The sequence below is a fragment of the Myxine glutinosa genome, chromosome 11 (genome assembly GCF_964187855.1).
Source record: "Myxine glutinosa chromosome 11, kmMyxGlut1.1, whole genome shotgun sequence".
Taxonomy (NCBI): domain Eukaryota; kingdom Metazoa; phylum Chordata; class Myxini; order Myxiniformes; family Myxinidae; genus Myxine; species Myxine glutinosa.
In genome coordinates this window covers 37,836,200-37,853,831 of record NC_136271.1, presented here as the reverse complement: position 1 = coordinate 37,853,831, position 17,632 = coordinate 37,836,200, and the positions used below count along the sequence as shown (strand labels likewise).

General features: G+C 43.5%; 1 protein-coding gene across 1 annotated transcript in view; it reads left to right on the top strand.

The window, feature by feature from the left end:
• The window catches only part of COL22A1 (collagen type XXII alpha 1 chain), a 283,216-nt gene that overhangs the window by 129,567 nt on the left and 136,017 nt on the right, over positions 1-17,632 (top strand). The window contains exons 19-21 of the mRNA XM_068129833.2: positions 1,274-1,327; positions 10,137-10,190; positions 10,431-10,484. Coding sequence (XP_067985934.2) covers positions 1,274-1,327; positions 10,137-10,190; positions 10,431-10,484 — 162 coding nt within the window. The remainder of the gene's footprint in view (positions 1-1,273; positions 1,328-10,136; positions 10,191-10,430; positions 10,485-17,632) is intronic.

Below are 17,632 nucleotides of genomic sequence, written 5' to 3'. Positions count from 1 at the left end.
AGCTCTCTCTGTGCTCTGTCCCCCTAATATTCCTTCAGGTCGCACAAGATCTGCCAGCAACCCTCTTATGGTTAAACTGACAAAATCAAGACTCTCTGCTCACCTTCACTCCTTCATTCCTCTTTTCTCCCGCCTCTGGAACAAACTCCCTCACTCTCTTCAATCCCACTTCTCCCTCCAGATCTTTAAAACGGCTGTTCACCACCATCTCTTATCTTCCCCCATCCAAAACCTTGATCTTTTCTACCCCTGCTAATTTCACCCCAGATTCACTTTTATGAAATACCAACTTCCTTCCTGGAAGTCCTTGCAATGTCCTTGTGTTTTATACTTTTCCCACCCCACCCCCCCACCCACATCCCCCCCCCCCCACCCCACACCTCCTCCACAAACCCTCTCCCTCCCACAGATCTCCCGATGTTCCTGCTCTCAAATGTTGTTTGTGTCCTTCCCCCTCTCTCCCCATCTTGTCTACCACTACCCTTATTATATACTTTGTGTGTCTGTTTGATTTTTTTGTGTGATAAATGTTCGGTCTTTCACGAGCCTCAATCCTGCATACAAAAAAAAAAGGTGCCATTAATATTGTCCGGACCATTTTAGGATTTCTGTGTGGAATCAGCTAAGATTTAGTAATTTTTCAGCTTTTTGTTTTGTTCCACTGCAAACGAAATAAATACAAATGTGGATACCAAAATATTTTTTAATTTCAACAATTTTCTGGAAGAAATGGTGCGTTATTTGAAAAAAGTGCAAGGGTGCCAATATTTTTGGCCACGACTGTACATCTTTGTAATTTAGAAAATTATTTTTCGTATACCTTAGAATACCCCCCCCCCCCATACATGAGTCTTTTGTTGAGTCTTTTTTTTTTAATACTAGGTCGAAGCACGTATGAGAGCTAACACATAAAACATGTAACAAAGGAAGCAGGAGATGAGGGGGAGAGAGAGTGGGAAGCACAACAACAGTACAGTAAAGAACCGGGACATCAGATCTGTGGAAGAGAGAGGTCTGCGGTGGGGTACACGGGATAAACAAGATGGACAATGCAGAGGCTTTCAGGAAAGAAAACAGGGAATTTGAATGATGTGGGTTTGGGGTAGATTAACGGGGGTAGAAAAATATCAATGTCTTTTGAGTGTCTAAGCAGTTGAGTCCTTTGTTGAGAAGACATGTATTCTTTTTATTTTTTTTTGTGTACTAAGTCGAGGTTTGTATAAGAGCCGTATTAGAGAACTGGTTGTCACATTTGTCTTCGCGGTGTTTGCAGGGTGCGATCGGCAAGCGGGGACACCCAGGGTCTGCAGGAGCACAAGGTCTGGAGGTGAAAACATCAAAAGCTGACATGACACTCACATTTTGCCTTTCATAGAGACCACGTAAAGACACTGCATTTTGTAGCAAACCGAGTACAAAGTGAAGGGTGAAATTTCTCTAATACGTCCTGCACAAAATTAAATTGCCTTGCCATAATGTTTGAGCACTACCCAGCCATTTTTATGTCATATACTCTGAGCCATGATTGTCAGGTTACTGCTCAAAGCAGAATGTCTGTGCTTTGAACTGAAGATTGAATTAATATCCTACTTTGGCCTATCCCCATTGGGCGAAGCTTCACCAGCGATTTGGTAATTGGTCGGGCCATGAAAGCTCTTTGGTAGAGGTTTACAGAGCAGCTCGGCCGCAGGGAGCTAACTGAGCCACGACAAGAGATTTCTGGTAGAAATGAAAACACCAGGTGTCAATGATTTTTAGGAACGACATTATTGCTCTTTTGTACACGATATATGTTCAACTAATCTACAAAAGGAAAAACTTCTAAATAAGTATTGATTTTCAGCCATTATATTCAACATGAAACTAGAAACTCTGTATCCCATGTTTGACATAAGAGTAGCGACAAATCTTACATCTAATTTGATTCAATTATTGCAAGTTGAGCATCTGTCAATGTGTGAAGGATTTGCAATAATATACACAATAACATTATTTCCTTGGATCCTGCAGCTCCGGAGATTGCCTTGTGTGTGGCACGTCTGGTTGTATTGATTTGACTTTTTGCATTGCGTTTTGTGGGGTTTTTTTCTTTGTTCCCTTGTCAGTTCATTTTTTTTTCAAAGTATATTGTCCTAATATTTTCACAAAAAGTTCTGGCCTACTTTTACTGTATGTGTGGACACGTGCTTTTCCTCCTTCAAAGTACAGTGAACTTTCACCTGATTGAATAGATATGTTCCAGAGATGAAATGGCATTGGCAGAAATTTGACTCGGAGATAATGTTGTTTTTTTATGTTGACGAAGCATAAGGAACGGACCTTCAAATGTTTAATACTTGCATCGTCACTCAAAACCCTTTGCAATACAATCATTGAGAATATACAAACCATTTGAATTCTGTATGCAACTTACCATGAGTATTTTGGATGCAGTGCACATTGAGAGTACTGAAAAAGAGTCACTTAAGTTAAACCAGCTAATTCTGGTTAGCTCACCTGGAACGAAGTTCAGGGGAGCTTATGCGATGGCGCGTTGTCAGTCCGTCAGTCCGTAGACACTTGAAACTTCTTCTCCGAAACCGCTGATGGGATTGCGACCAAATTTGGCACAAATTAGATTTGTTGTGTTGTGACTAAAGTTTGTTCAAGGCTTTAAAAAAAAAAACGGGATCTAAGGGGTCTACCTGGGGTCAAAGTGGATCCAGGTTTGACCCCCCAAAATAGGAATTAGCTTTTTCCTCTGAAACTACACACACTATTTCGATGAAACTTGACCACAACCTTCATCACTCGTGATTTACCAATGTTTGTTTACGGCATTGGAAAAATTGGGGTCTGAGGAGGTACACGGGGTCGGAGGAAGGAGGGGAGGTTGCCTCCCAAAATAGGTGTTTTTATAGTTTGTTTGTTTGTTTAAAGTCTTTTGATTATGTTAGTATGATTCTACATGCTGTCCTGTCTTCCAGCAAGCATTGAAATTGGTTTAAAATACCTTTAGTCGGTGCAGTATACTGTTTATTCTACCAGGTAAGCGCCAGAGGTATTACCCCTATGTTTATTTTTAATTGCAGTCTGTAAAAGACACAGAACTGCCCACTGATAACGAATGGTGTGTTATCTACTACCCTACGACCCGCAATATTCAACCATTTTTGGTATTGGTATTCAACCTTTCAACCAATATTCAAAAAGGTCAGTCAACCTTTTTGGGCAATGCCAGTCCACCTCTTGGTATTGGAATCAACCCATTGATGTGTTTCTATATCACTCGTCTTATGAGACAACCTTCTTTTTTTTTAAACAATTAATACAAGCTAAAAAAGTCAAACATTATAACAAAGCGATGGATGCATTATAACAATTAATACAAACATTATAACAAACATTACAACAAAGCTGGCTGCATTTTTCCTTGTAAACTGTGTAATAATTGCCTAAAGAGGGTGAATTTATGGCAGCCAGTAAAAATATTAATTCAATGATTTGGAAGAGAAAAACAATGAAATTCGTTCATCACCATGTTGAATCGATGAATACCATATCGACAAACATCACTTCACAAGATTGGTTGTTAATCCAATGTTGTTAATCAAGGGTGATTACTTGTTAATCAAGATTGGTTTAATATATCGTATATATATATATATATATATATATATATATATATATATATATATATATATATATATATATATATATTGTTACGGTTTTTAGAACCTTCACTTTGTAAATTTAGTATTAAATTTCCTGTGTACATATCCCCTTTTAATTGGCTGTTAATTGAAATGAGTGCACCGTAGCTAGTCCATGTACAAGCACGTAGACCACCATAGAGCCTCTCTATAGTTATTTCTTTATTCTATGTCCGTATAAGGCTCTGTTGCCCATTAGTTGACACTGCATTGCACCGAATCGAATAAGATAGGATCCCTCCGACACCCCCATGGCCTCCTAAAAAGCGCCAGTACGGCGGCGTTCACCACTACTGCTTTGGCTTATTGTCAGCGCCTCAGACTCCATTGAACACGAGGTCATCTCAGAGCAGAAGGTGGGAGGAGTCAGCCAAGCGCCAGGAACAAGGCATGGCTTTGCCAACGCCTCATCAAGGGGCGGGATCGGTGAGCCCTCGCGACCAATCAAGGCCGAGGCGAGCTCACCGATGGGCGTTTCCAAAAGGCCGGCGGCTGGATCGCCACGCGCCTCATAAAAGGAAGTTGGGAGGGACTGCCCGAGGAGATGAGTAAGGAGTCCACCGCAGCTGAGTCCACCGTAGCCGAGTCCACCGCAGCCGAGTCCACCGCAGCCGAGTCCACCACAGCCGAGTCCACCGCAGCCGAGTCCACCGCCGCCGAGTCCACCGCAGCCGAGTCCACCGCAGCCGAGTCCACCGCAGCCGAGTCCACCGCAGCCGAGTCCACCGCAGCCGAGTCCACCGCAGCCGAGTCCACCGCAGCCGAGTCCACCGCAGCCGAGTCCACCGCTGCGGTGGACGTTGGGAGGCCGAGTCCACCGCAGCCGAGTCCACCGCAGCCGAGTCCACCGCAGCCGAGTCCACCGCAGCCGAGTCCACCGCAGCCGAGTCCACCGCAGCCGAGTCCACCGCAGCCGAATCCACCGCAGCTGAGTCCACCGCAGTGAGTTGAGCTTTGACGGCAGTTTCGACCCGCTGCTACGAAGAAACGCCGCCATGCGAACCAGATTGAGAAGGGTCGGCGGCCGCTCACCTCGAGCCTTGTCGTTTACACGAACCGGACCCGCATCCTTCCAGCTCTGTGGACCACCTGAACCTTCCTCCGCTTCCAGCCATTCGTTCCTGCCTTCATTCCCCATTCGTGTAAGTCTGATTGTCGTCTGTTTGTCTGTGTTGTCCTGGGGTTTAAGTAAGACTGTATAGATAAGTAGAATTGCACTGTGTCTTCTTCTTATTCTGTAGATTACTTTCGTTTTCTTTCCTTCTCCTTGGTTTCTTTGATTGTGTAAATAGTAATTGGTTAATAAATCCTGTTATTTCCTACCTTTGTCTTCTTCTTCATGCTCGTCCAGTCGTCTTTGTGATTTTCCCATTGAGTACCTGTGGCACGATTTGGCCAACGTTTAGGATCGGGTTTAGTACTGCTCATGGTTCGAGCCACGGGCTGCTAATCCGCTCGGCAAAATAACATCTTGCCCGTGGTCTCGAACAGGGTTGCCCACCTGCTTTGTGGAGGGCTCGGTGGGGGCGTACGTGAATCCTTTGACCGATCGCCTCGGCCAATCCCACCCCACAAAGGAGCGGGGTAGCTTCAGGAGCGGAGACGGCCAGTGCAAATAGAAGGGGGATTACCCCCCCCCCCCTCCCCCACCCCCCCCCCCCCCCCCGCTAAGGGGAGTGCCGTGCTCCGTTTCCGCAACAATATATATATGTATATATATATATATATATATATATATACACTACCGGTCAAAAGTTTTAGAACGCCTCAATTTTTCCAGTTTTTACTGAAATTTACGCAGTTTAATGTCCAGTGAATAACCTGAAATGGTACAAATGTAAGCAGTAAACTGCTAGAGGTTAAAAAAAAAAGTTTAGGTTAGCAAAAACGGGAAAATAATGTAAATTGTACAGTTATATTGTAAAAAAAAAAAGCCTTCTTCAGGGAACAAGTAATGGGTTAACAACTTACAGCTGTTCTGCAGCAATGTAAGTACATTAAGCCTTGAAAGTTGATGCAAACAATTCCTACAGGTGTCCCAACCTCTGCTGATTACTTGATTACAAACCCCCTGTCTGTATAAAAGCAGTATTGGAACAGACTGTTATTACACCCTCTGAAGTATTATTTGGACAATATTGCACTGCAGGAAGTAGTATATTGGAAACTGGAGGAAACTCTGACAGGAAGAGGTCTGGCAGACCCAAATCCACAACAGAATCAGAAGACAAGTTTCTGAGAGTCAACAGCTTGCGTGATACGCGGCTCACAGGACAACAGCTTCAAGCACAGCTTAACACTGGTCAAAGTAAGCAAGTCTCAGTTTCAACTGTGAAGAGAAGACTTCGAGCTGCAGGTTTGACAGGTTGAGTGGCAGTAAGAAAGCCATTGCTAAGATGGCAAAATGAGAAAAAGAGGCTTGGCGGGGCCATGAAGCACCGCAAGTGGACCACTGAAGACTGTAAGAAGGTCTTATGGACCGATGATTCAAAATTTGAAATCTTTGGTTCATCACGCAGGGTTTTTGTACACCGTCGAGTAGGAGAAAGGATGGTTCCTCAGTGTGTGACACCAACTGTCAAACATGGAGGAGGAAGCGTGATGGTCTGGGGCTCTTTTTCTGGATCCAGTGTCGGTGACTTTCACAGAGTGACTGGCACCCTGAACCAAAAGGGCTACCACAGCATTTTGCAGCGCCATGCAATACCCTCTGGTATACGCCTAGTTGGTCAGGGGTTCATCCTACAGCAAGATAATGATCCTAAACACACCTCCAGGCTATGTCAAAAGTACCTTCGAGGAAAAGAACAAGACGGTAGGCTTCAAATCATGGAATGGCCAGCACAGTCTCCAGACTTAACCCCCATCGAGCTGGTTTGGGATGAACTGGACAGAAGGGTGAAAGCAAAGCAACCTACAAGTGCAACACATTTGTGGGAACTTCTGCAACAGTGTTGGGAAGAACTTCCCGAACAATATTTGATTTCCATTGTAGGAAGAATGCCATGAGTGTGTTCGGCGGTTATATCTGCAAAATGTGGCTACTTTGCCAAGTCAAAAATTTAAATTTCTTTTTTCTATGATTCAAATTTCAATGTTTTTTTTTTTTTTTTCAAATTTCTATGATTTCTTTTTTATCTCCAATTGTTTATTTGTTCTATGCTTAATTTCAGAGTACATTGAGACAGTAAACTGCGTAAATTTAAATAAAAACTGGAAAAATTGAGGTGTTCTACAACTTTTGACCGGTAGTGTATATATTTATTTATTTATTTATTTATTTTCTTCCCAATTGGAGATTGAAAAACAACTTTGTCCCATCTCTCACAATTGCTTTTGGGGGTGTTGGACATCTTGTGCACAACCACTTTGGATCAATCTTATCGTTCCGAGAACTCTTTGAACATCCCATATAAGAAAAGATCTTTATGACTCATTCCATCCGAGCAATTGTAAATTATTTCCCCGAAATTCAATAAGATGCTCATTGGAATTATATGAGATCTCGTAAAAAATCGGGACAGATTTTACGAAAACAGGATGACACATAAATAAGACTTATTGTTGTTATTGTTATCATTATTGTTGTACCATTATAAATATAATCTTCGGTTTTTTTTATTTCCCAGAGTGTTTATAAGCTCGTGAAAGGCAAAGTGTTTTTTGGTAAACGTCATTTATTTGTTATGTTTGAACGCCACCTATTGAATGTTCTCAGGAATGAAGCAATGGTAATGACTAAAGGGATGAGCATTCCCTGTTAAATATAAATCGTGGTAGATCTTCGGTCTTCATTGATTGATATTGCGTTTGTCGTACTCTGGCCATGTTAATAGTCCCATGGATGGTTTTTAATATCTCTGTAAGGTTCTTCTTCATCATTCCCATTGCTCCAGTAATCACTGGTGCAATTTCGACGTTCTTCAGGTTCCAGGATATTTTCACTTCATTTTTACCTCCGCCACCGAAGATTGACGTAGGTTCTGTTTTACACCTTTTTCTTTGTTTGTGATCAGGATATCTCAAAAAGTTATGGACGGATTGGGACGAAATTTGGTGGAGAGGTTGGGTGTGTGACAGTGACGAAATGATTCGATGTTGGTGCAGAGCCGGATCCGGATCTGGATCTGAGAATTTTTAAAGTGATTCTTCACCATTGAGAAGAACAACCTTTAGAGGCCATTTTTCCCCACAGAGCAGGGGTCGGCCTTTTTTGGGCACCTTGGGCCCCTTTTTGAAGCAATGTTTTATGGCCGGATGCCCTTCCTGCCACCAACCCTGCACCAACCCTGTTAGTCGCCTCTTGCGACACACAGGGGATTAGCAGTGAAATGGTACTCCATTTGCCGACCTCACAAGGATGAACAGGCTGAGTCAACCTCCCTGGCGTTAATTCAGCGATCGACCGGGATTTGAACCCAGGATCCCAGGATCCCAAACCGGCACCCTAACCGCTAAGCCAACACCATTCTTCACCATTGAGAGATAGGACAAAAAATGATACATATCAGGACATCTCAAAAAGTTGTGGACGGATTCGAACAAAATTGGTGGACAGTTTGGGTATGTGACAAGGATGAAGTTATCGTATTAGATTTTTGTGAAGAGCCGGATCTGGATCTGATAATTTTTTAAGTGATTCTTCACTATTGGAAGATCGGGCAAAAAGTGGCTTATAGCACAATATCTCAAAAAGTTGTGGAGGGATTCGGACAAAACTTGTTGGACAGGTGGGGTGTGAGACAAAGATATATTGAAGAAATTTTGGTGAAGATTCGAACCCGGATCTGGATCAGAGAATTTTTATAAGTCATTCTTCACCATTGAGAGATAGGGCTGAAACTGATATATAGCACGATATCTCAAAACGTTATGGACGGATTCGGATGAAACTTGGTGGACGGGATGGGTGTGTGATAAGGACGAATCAATTCGATTTTGGTGAAAAGCCGAAGATATATCTGAATGTGAGAATTTTTTTTTTTTTTTTTTTACGTGAGTCTTCACCATTGAGTGAAAGTGCCAAAAACTATATATAGCATATTTGAAAAAGTTGTGGATGGATTATGACAAAATTTGGTGGATGAGTTGGGTAAGTGACAAGAACAAGCCGAATAGATTTTGGGTCAGGTCCGAATACAAATCCGACCTATCAGTGGGATTCAAAACGTAAACTGGTCAGCCTGGCGTGTATATGCTCTCCACCGAGTGCTGTTCTAGTTGAGGTCGTGATATTTGGTCATTTTATTTCTGCATTCTTCCGGCCAAAATTGCTGGGTACTGACACCTCAATTAGCAAAATGCCTTTTTTTCTTTTTGTACCTATAAGTACGATATCCGATCGCAATGCTTTGTTTTATATGTTCATGCTCGATGGGATCATCCATCGATGTATGCCGTCCTGATGAGAGCGAATAAACCCTCTTCGGGACGGCATGCCGTTGAAATTGTGAGGTCTCGCTCCCATGGAGGAGAGGTCCAATTGTATGACCATGCATCCTGGCCCTTCAGTGTTAGGATGTATGTGTTTTGATTGACCATGTGCTTCAGGCTGAGGTGCATGTGTAGTGTATGCTCATGGGACATTCTTGTTGGACTGTGTGCTTCGGTGATGGGGTCAGAGTACACGTCCCAAGTTGTGTTTAAATGTTTTTTGTTTTTTTTACCTTTTTACATAAAAAGGTGCCTTCAAAATACAACAAACACAACAACAAAATACAACAAACACAACAACATAAAAAGGTGCCTTCAAAATACAACAAACACAACAACAAAATACAACAAACACAACAACATAAAAAGGTGCCTTCAAAATACAACAAACACAACAACAAAATACAACAAACACAACAACATAAAAAGGTGCCTTCAAAATAGAGGTCATATGTGAGCATTACTTCCTTGTTTGCAATTACCGTTTTTGGTTTATGTTTCCATGAGTTTTCTGGTTCATATCATTCCGGCAATACGATGGAAAATATCCAAAGGGTTCAGTGTGTGTGTGTGTGTGTGTGTGTGTGTGTGTGTGTGTGTGTGTGTGTGTGTGTGTGTGTGTGTGTGTGTCGCTGGTTTGTATCTCCAAAATGCGGATTTCAGGTGGAAAAGACCAGACACAACCATCTTTCAAGGAGGTTAAAAAGCTGCTTGTCATGTCTCCTACCTTCTGTACATAAAAGGTTGTCGTCATCATTTCAGCTGGTGCCATAATCATATTGTTCTCGTCAATCGCTTAAATGGATTTAGATGTTGACTTTGCGAATGAATAGATGTAAGTGAAGCAAGTGAATGGCTACAGCAACGTGATAGGTTGATTAAATAAATAAATACATAATTAAATATGGCTATGATGCAATTGCAAGTGGAGAATTGTTAGTGGAGGCTGTGCTTTACTGCCTTATGTTCCTTTACATTCACCATTTTGTTGTGTCGATTGTTTTGTCAAAGGCGGATAAAGGTCAGACAGGGATGCAGGGATTGCCTGGAGAAAGAGGATTTGCAGTAAGTACCTAATTTTCCTTCCAGCCATCAAACTGCATTCTCAGTACAGCAAAGCTCACCACTCAAATGTTTCGTCTTCTGATTCACTCTCAATGAAGTTGGATATGAATCTGACTGTCCGATCTGATTTTGCTTGTGGATTTGACTTCTCTCCTCAATTAGAATCCTATTTTTTAAAGGTTTCACACAATTATCTCGGTGAATTACCTTGTGATTTATCTTGGAGCTGTTCATCCTTAGGGTGCTCCAGGCCCACCAGGAGTAGCTGGACCCCCTGGACCACAAGGACCAATCGTAAGTCACTCATTAACTCCAATCCTCGGTGAAATAACCTTTCTCTCCGAAACTTTCTTTCCCGCACCTCTATCATTTTTTTCTATTCATAAATGTACAACATCTTCATTGATCTCGAAATCTACAGCATGCTGTGGCTCATTTATTATACATTTATTATATATATTTTAAAAACTCCCAGGTTTCGGATTATATGATACAATACCAGTACATCAAGTCAAAGCGTCAAATAGAACAGCAGTAGAATATTAATTACAATAACGTTTAAAAACTTACTCCATTTGCCAGTGCTCCATGCAGAGAATAATGAATACCCAATATTTCTCCATCATTAAAAGAGTCTTTACCATGCTTGTGAATTAAGTGTGGCAGACAGGGAATCGTGCCAGCGACTACGTGGTGGTTACTTATTTGGCTGAGCGAATCAAGGCTATGTGCCGCATTATGTAGGCTGCCCTTAGAACTAAAGTCCCGGGCCATTTGCCCCCGGGAACACTATCTCAGACCAAGCACAAGCAGGATAAACCAATACACGTGGCAACACTTTCATGAATTGAATACACAGGCTGGAAAAGAAATGAAAGAGCGGAAAATGGTTGGGAGGTGATTAAAACCACCTTTAGAGGCCATTTTTCCCCGCAAAGCGGGGGTTGGCCTTTTTCGGGAACCGTGGTTGTTGTTGTTTTTTGGTCCCCTTTTTGAAGCAATGTTTTACGGCCGGATGCCCTTCCTGACGCCAACCCTTTTTGCCGCCTTTAACGACAAAAAGGGAATTACCAGTGAACTGGTACTCAATTAGCCGACCTCGGAAGGATGACAGGCTGTCAACCCCCCTGGTGTTAATTCAGCGATTGACCGGGATTCGAACCCAGGATCCTAGGATCCTAAGCCGGCACCCTAGCCGCTAGCCCAACACCAGGTTTTTTTTTTTTGGTTTTTTTTTTTTTTCTCCATCATTAAAAGAATAAGCTACCGAAGACTTTTGTCAATACTTTGAATAACTCCAGGCATTTTTTTTTTTGACTATCTTAAGCTCATAGTGGAGTTGTCACACATCATACATCTCACATACGTAGACAAAAAAACGAATACACAAGACAGAGTTTTTTATATTTTTTTTATGTGGAAGGCTCCAGGCACAGACTGTCGTCCTCATCGAGGCCAGGCCAAATAAAAGAGCTGCATTGATAGAAAAGTAAAGAAGGAGAGAATAGTCTAAGAGTTTTTGAGAAAGCAGAGAATCTGCTTTTTGAAAAGGGGAAGATCATAAGTGTTTGGAAAAAAGACGAGACAACGTTGGTCGTTGTTAGACGAGACAACGTTGGTCGTTGTTAGACGAGACAACGCAGGACTTTTAGATGAAACAAACACGGCCATTGAGTTTGAAAGCCGCATTTCCCAAGGCACTCTGGGTGCCAGAGACATCACAACGATCGCGTCGCCTTTCTCACCACACTCAGCAGGGCATTTCCTAAGGAAAAATTTCCTCCTCATGGATGCCAACCGATGGGGATTTCCTCCTCATGGTGCACTTATCCTTGTAAATGCTGAGCGTCAAACAAGGAAGCAGCACGTACCATTTTTAGTCTTTGGTAACACTATGATAGGGGTTTGAAGTGCTGACCTACCAGACTCAGACCAGATGCTCAAATCATCACACCACCAAGTCCGGTGAAAAATACAGAAGATCAAATGCACTTTTTTTTTAATGCAGGATTTTTTTCCCCTCTCTCTCCTCTCTCTCCCACCCCCCCCCCCTCCCTCCCCTCCACCTTGTCTCTCTCTCTCACCCCCCACCCCTCTCTCTCTCTCTCTCTCTCTCTCTCTCTCTATCTCCCTCTCTCCCTATCTCTTCCTCTCTCTCCCTCCCCCCTCCCCCCTTCTCTCCCATTAGCCGCATTCACTCAAAATGCATTTGAAGTATTTTTGTTTTATCCTACTGTAATGGATCTTGGCTTAGCGGTTATGGTGATGGCTTGGGATCCTAGGATCCTGGGTTCGCAATCCCGGTTGATCACTGAATTAATGCCAGGGGGGTTGACTCAGTCTGTCATCCTTCAGAGGTCGGCACATTGAGTACCAGTTCACTGGTAATTCTGTGTTTGTTGCAAGAGGCGACTAACAGGGTTGGCGGCAGGAAGGGCATCCGGCCATAAAACATTGCTTCAAAAAGGGGACCAGGGTGCCCGAAAAAGGCCAACCCCTGCTCTGCAGGGAAAAATGGCCTCTAAAGGTGCTTCTTCTACTGTAATGGATCCATGGCGTATGTTGGTATGTATTACAGCTCTGTACCCATTGGTTAGACAACTGGCTCCACCTACAATTTTAACCTGAAAAAAATCATATGTCTGGCATTTTGTGAAGTAGTAGGCTCATAGTAGGCCTCAAGGCTCATAGTAGGCTTCAAGCCTCTGGTGTCAGCCCAGGCCCAGTGCAATTGGATTTATCCTAACAATATAAACGCTTAATTTTTTTGCTTAATGCATGCAACACAGGTTATTTTTTATTATTTTCAGGAGTGATCGCTACAGCGATCTGTGGCCTACAGTAGGACCCCAACATTCGTGGTCCCAACATTCGCGGACCTCGGGTATTCACAGTTGATAAAATGCAACCTGCTTTTACATTCCCAGGACTGTGCCACACAAATTCGCGGTTTTTCATGGACGCAAAAAAAAAAAATCTCCCACCAGTGGCGCAAATGACACTTCTAAAAGCATCTTCCACGTGTCATGAATAAAACGAGTTTCAGCCATGCATAAACAAAATAAAAACCAATTACTGCGCTGTAGTCCCAGGAAGGAAGCTGGACTAACAACAAATACACACACACCCACAGACACACACATACACACATACACACACACACACACACACACACACACATACACACATATACACATACATATATATATACACACACACACACACACACACACACACACACATATACATATATACACATGTACATATATACACACGTGTATGTATAAAAATCTATTTTTTGTTTTGGTTTTATATATACTAGTGAGATGCCCGTGCTACGCTATGCACGGGTGGGAGGCCAGAAGCAAACAGGCAATGCAGACACGGCGAATGCTAAAACATGAAACCAATAAATTCCACATTCCTGTAGCACCCTCAGTCGCACGTCAGACATGGACAGCAAGTTCGTGAAGAACGTCCATGAAAAACGTACCCGTTCGCAAACAAACAAGTACGTTCACGAATAGAAACATCGATCGTGGGTCCGTGGCGAATCTGCATATGGCGATCCGTGAAGTTCACATTTAGAAGGTAGAAACTATCACGGCATGTCGTCATTTACTTGAACTCGATATCTCTTTTTTCATTCCAAACAACATAACTCCAATCACAAATTAATCACAAAATAAAATTTTAACAACATTATTAATGTTTCCTTCATTGTAAAAACTACCAAATCAACAGTTAAAAGGATTTTGAGCCGATAGGTGTTACGGCCTTGGCAAGATCGATGAAGACAGCGATCTGTTAGCGCATACACCGCCCGAATAGCTAAGTGGAATTCTCTCATGTAGAGATTAAACTCACGTCATTTGAACTTTGGCCGAGGTCATTATTTACTTTTAATGATGGTTATATACGAATCAAAAAGAAGATAACTGGTTTTGGGTCGTCCTTTCCGCATATCTTGTGGGATTGTGAGTTGGAGAGACGACCGTGATGGTGGGGAGGGGGTTGGCATTCTCTCAAGCAGGCATTCAACCCATGTCCTTATAAAAGGTCTTTGTACGAGGTCACCGAGTCCGATCGGTGTAGCCGATCGGTGCAGCTGTGCAGCGTAGCTGTGCAGCGATCGGTGCAGCCGTTTGTGTGGCACCTGGGAAAATAACGTTATGCGGGAGTCCAAACCTGAAAATGCTGGAGGCCAAAGCTGAAATTGGAAAAACAATATACCCTATTTTACTCCAGGAGATCCCAGGATTACCCAACCAAAATATCGTTGCGATGGGTTCAGCCGTTTTTGCGGTACATTCGAACGGACAGACAGACAGACGGACGGACATTTGGTGAATTATAGTAAGATATATATATATATATGCAGACTTGGCATTTAATATGGAATATTTTTTTTGTGAGGGTGAACTTACTTTTCAAGATGACTTAGAACCAAAAGTTCATTGGAATTATGTTGAAATTATTCTACATTTTGTTAATGTGACCTTTAAAAGAAACAAAAACCACATTTGACATTTCGAAGCAAATAAATTGATCCTTGAAAGTGATGTCAACTGATATCAAACTCAATTCACGGACAGTACTGTGTTAAACTTCTGTGCGTTTTCCAGAAGTATCTCTTTATTTTGCACATTAGCCAATTTTTTTTTTAACAAAAACAAAAGTTAAATTACGACTGGAATTACGGACAGTAAAATTACAGTTCAGTACTTCATGTAACCCCCACGAGCATTCAGGAGAGCACGTACACGTTGAGGCATGCTGTTCATGAGATTTGCCAAGGTTTGGACAGGAATCGCTTGCCATGCAGTTACAATAGCCTGCTGCAATTCACGCACAGAGGCAGGCTGCTGGTCCAAGTTGTCGATTTGACGCGTTAATTCTGCCCACAAGTTCTCTATCGGATTCATATCCGGGGACATGGCAGGCCACTTCATATGCGCTCTACACCACGGTCAGCAAGAAAGTGTTGGATCATGCGAGCACGATGACGCCGTGCATTGTCATCTTGGAAGGCAAAGTTTCCTCGAAAGGCTGCACGAACAAATGGAAGCAATGTTTCTTCCAGAATGGCCCTGTGCTTGAACTGGTTCAGGTTTCCATTCAGAACAACCAGGTCAGTTTTGCCCCCTGCCTGAAAAGCAGCCCAAACGGTCACCCCAACACCTCCAGCTTGGACTCTTGGCACTATACAATCTTCGTTGTAGGCTTCATGCACTTGTCTGCGCACTCGGACGCGGCCATCTTGACGATAGACCAGAAATCTAGACTCGTCACTGAAGATCACGTGATTCCAGTGTCCTGGCTGCCATTGACGGTGCTCTCTGGCCCAATGCAATAGGCGCTGGCGGTGTTGTCTGGTCAGACGTGGCTTTCTCAGGGGACGCCTGACACGATAGCCTGCTTGAACCAGTCGTTGGTTGACGAGCCTTCTGTATACAGGCACATTTGTCAGTTGCTGCCACTCAGCCCTAAGCCGATTAGCTGACTTGGTACGCCCATTGCGGACTAACCGGTGCAGCTGGCGATCATCCCTTCTTGTGGTTCTGCGGGGACGTCCTGGCCTCGATATTGCAGTAGGGACACCCCTCTGAGCATTTCGTTTCAGGATATTTGACACCTGACCTTGAGTGATGCCATACTGCCAAGCAATAGCATGCTATTTCATGCCGGAATTTCGTAAAGCCACCACTAAATGACAAACAGCATTGTCGAGTTGACGGACCATTTCCAGGGGAAGCGGCAATAACTTTTGTAGACGTGCAGCAGTTGTTTTCCACTAATACAGAACGCAACAACCCTTATATACCCGATTGTGAAGCCAATCGTCAAATGTACCTGTCCGTACATTTTGTCACGCCACCTGTGATATAATCTTGTTATTGACTTCTTGCTGCGACAGACAATCAGTGACATGGTTCTTTTAACAAAGAAATCACCGAAGCGTAAAAGAAACTCACCAGATTGATATACCGAGTTCAGAAAGTAAACCCAAGTCAAGAAAAAATATATATTCCATATTAAATGCCAAGTCTGTATGTGTATATATATATATTGTTACGGATACAGAACGACGGCTCTCCCGTTAGCAAGGGGTGTTAACCCCTTGTCCGTTACCTGGCCGTCGCCGCTCCTGGCACTTGTAATGCTATTCCGCGGGATGGAACGGATCAGGGTTATGGGTCCAGGGTTTATCCCGAATACCTTTATCCATCCCTCCGCAGACTAGGGAGACAAGTACCGCTCGAACCCCGGTTTGGATGGTCTAGTTGCCGAGCGGTTTTTAGCAACCCGAAGTTCGAGTCATTATCCTTCACTAAACCCGATCCTGAACGTTGGCCGAATCGCGCCACGTACACTCAATATTGAAACCACTAAAGCGACCGAACGAGAATGAAGAAGAAGAAGACGTACAGAGGAATAACAGGATTTATTAATTATTTACACAAGCCAAATCAAAAAGAGCAGTCAAGGTTATATACAGGGAAATGGAAGGAGCAGGAGACACAGTGAAATCATTAACTTACCTATACAAGCTTAATTAATAAACCCCAGGACAACGTGAAAGACAGACGAACATTCACACTTACACGGGGAAATGCAGGCAGGAATGAATGGCTTGGAGATGGATGGCTTTGAGAGGCAAGGAAGGTTCAGCGGGGACTGGGCACGGTCAGGCCAGAAGGCACCACCGTCAAGAAGCCGAGCCGCGGTCGTGCGAACTCCCGCGGTCCCAAACTGCGCGGGCGAAGTTCCCTTCTCTGCACTGCTGCTTCACGCGCTCCTTGCGTTGCCTTCGGTCCATATTTCCTGCAGCGCGGCACGTATCACGGCGGCTTGGACACACCTGCTCATCTCCAGCGTATCTCTCTTGGTGGGGGCGTCTCCCGCGGGTTATATAAGCCCCACCCTTGAACCTTTGCGAACCTCCCCCAAGCGTTCTCTCTCCGCCCTCTCAAGCCAAACCCCTTATACCTGGTTGGTTGTTCGGGGCTGGCTCACTCCAACCCCTCTATGACGAGGTGGAGACCCGCCTTTCTTCTTCCAACCGACCGCGTGCTCAATGGAGTCCATTTGCGGCGAAAACCATCCAAACCTGACACTTTGCAGATGGGACCTACTCTTATTTAATTCGGTGCAATGAAGAGTCAAACTATTGGGAAACACAGTCTTAAACTACATAGAATAAGGGACTAACTATTTAAAAGGATATATGGTGCCCTGCGTGTAGGTTTATGCAATTAATTAAGAGGACGAGCTTCGACCTTTCTTTACATTACGGAGGGTGACATTTCCACACAACAAAACCATAATTCTCACATCCTTTACACTTTCTCAAATTCGTTGCATTGCACCCTCCTTCCTTCAGGCCCGACTCGGGCCTATAAAACTTTACATTTAGTGCACGTAGGTGTAGTTCCCTCTAC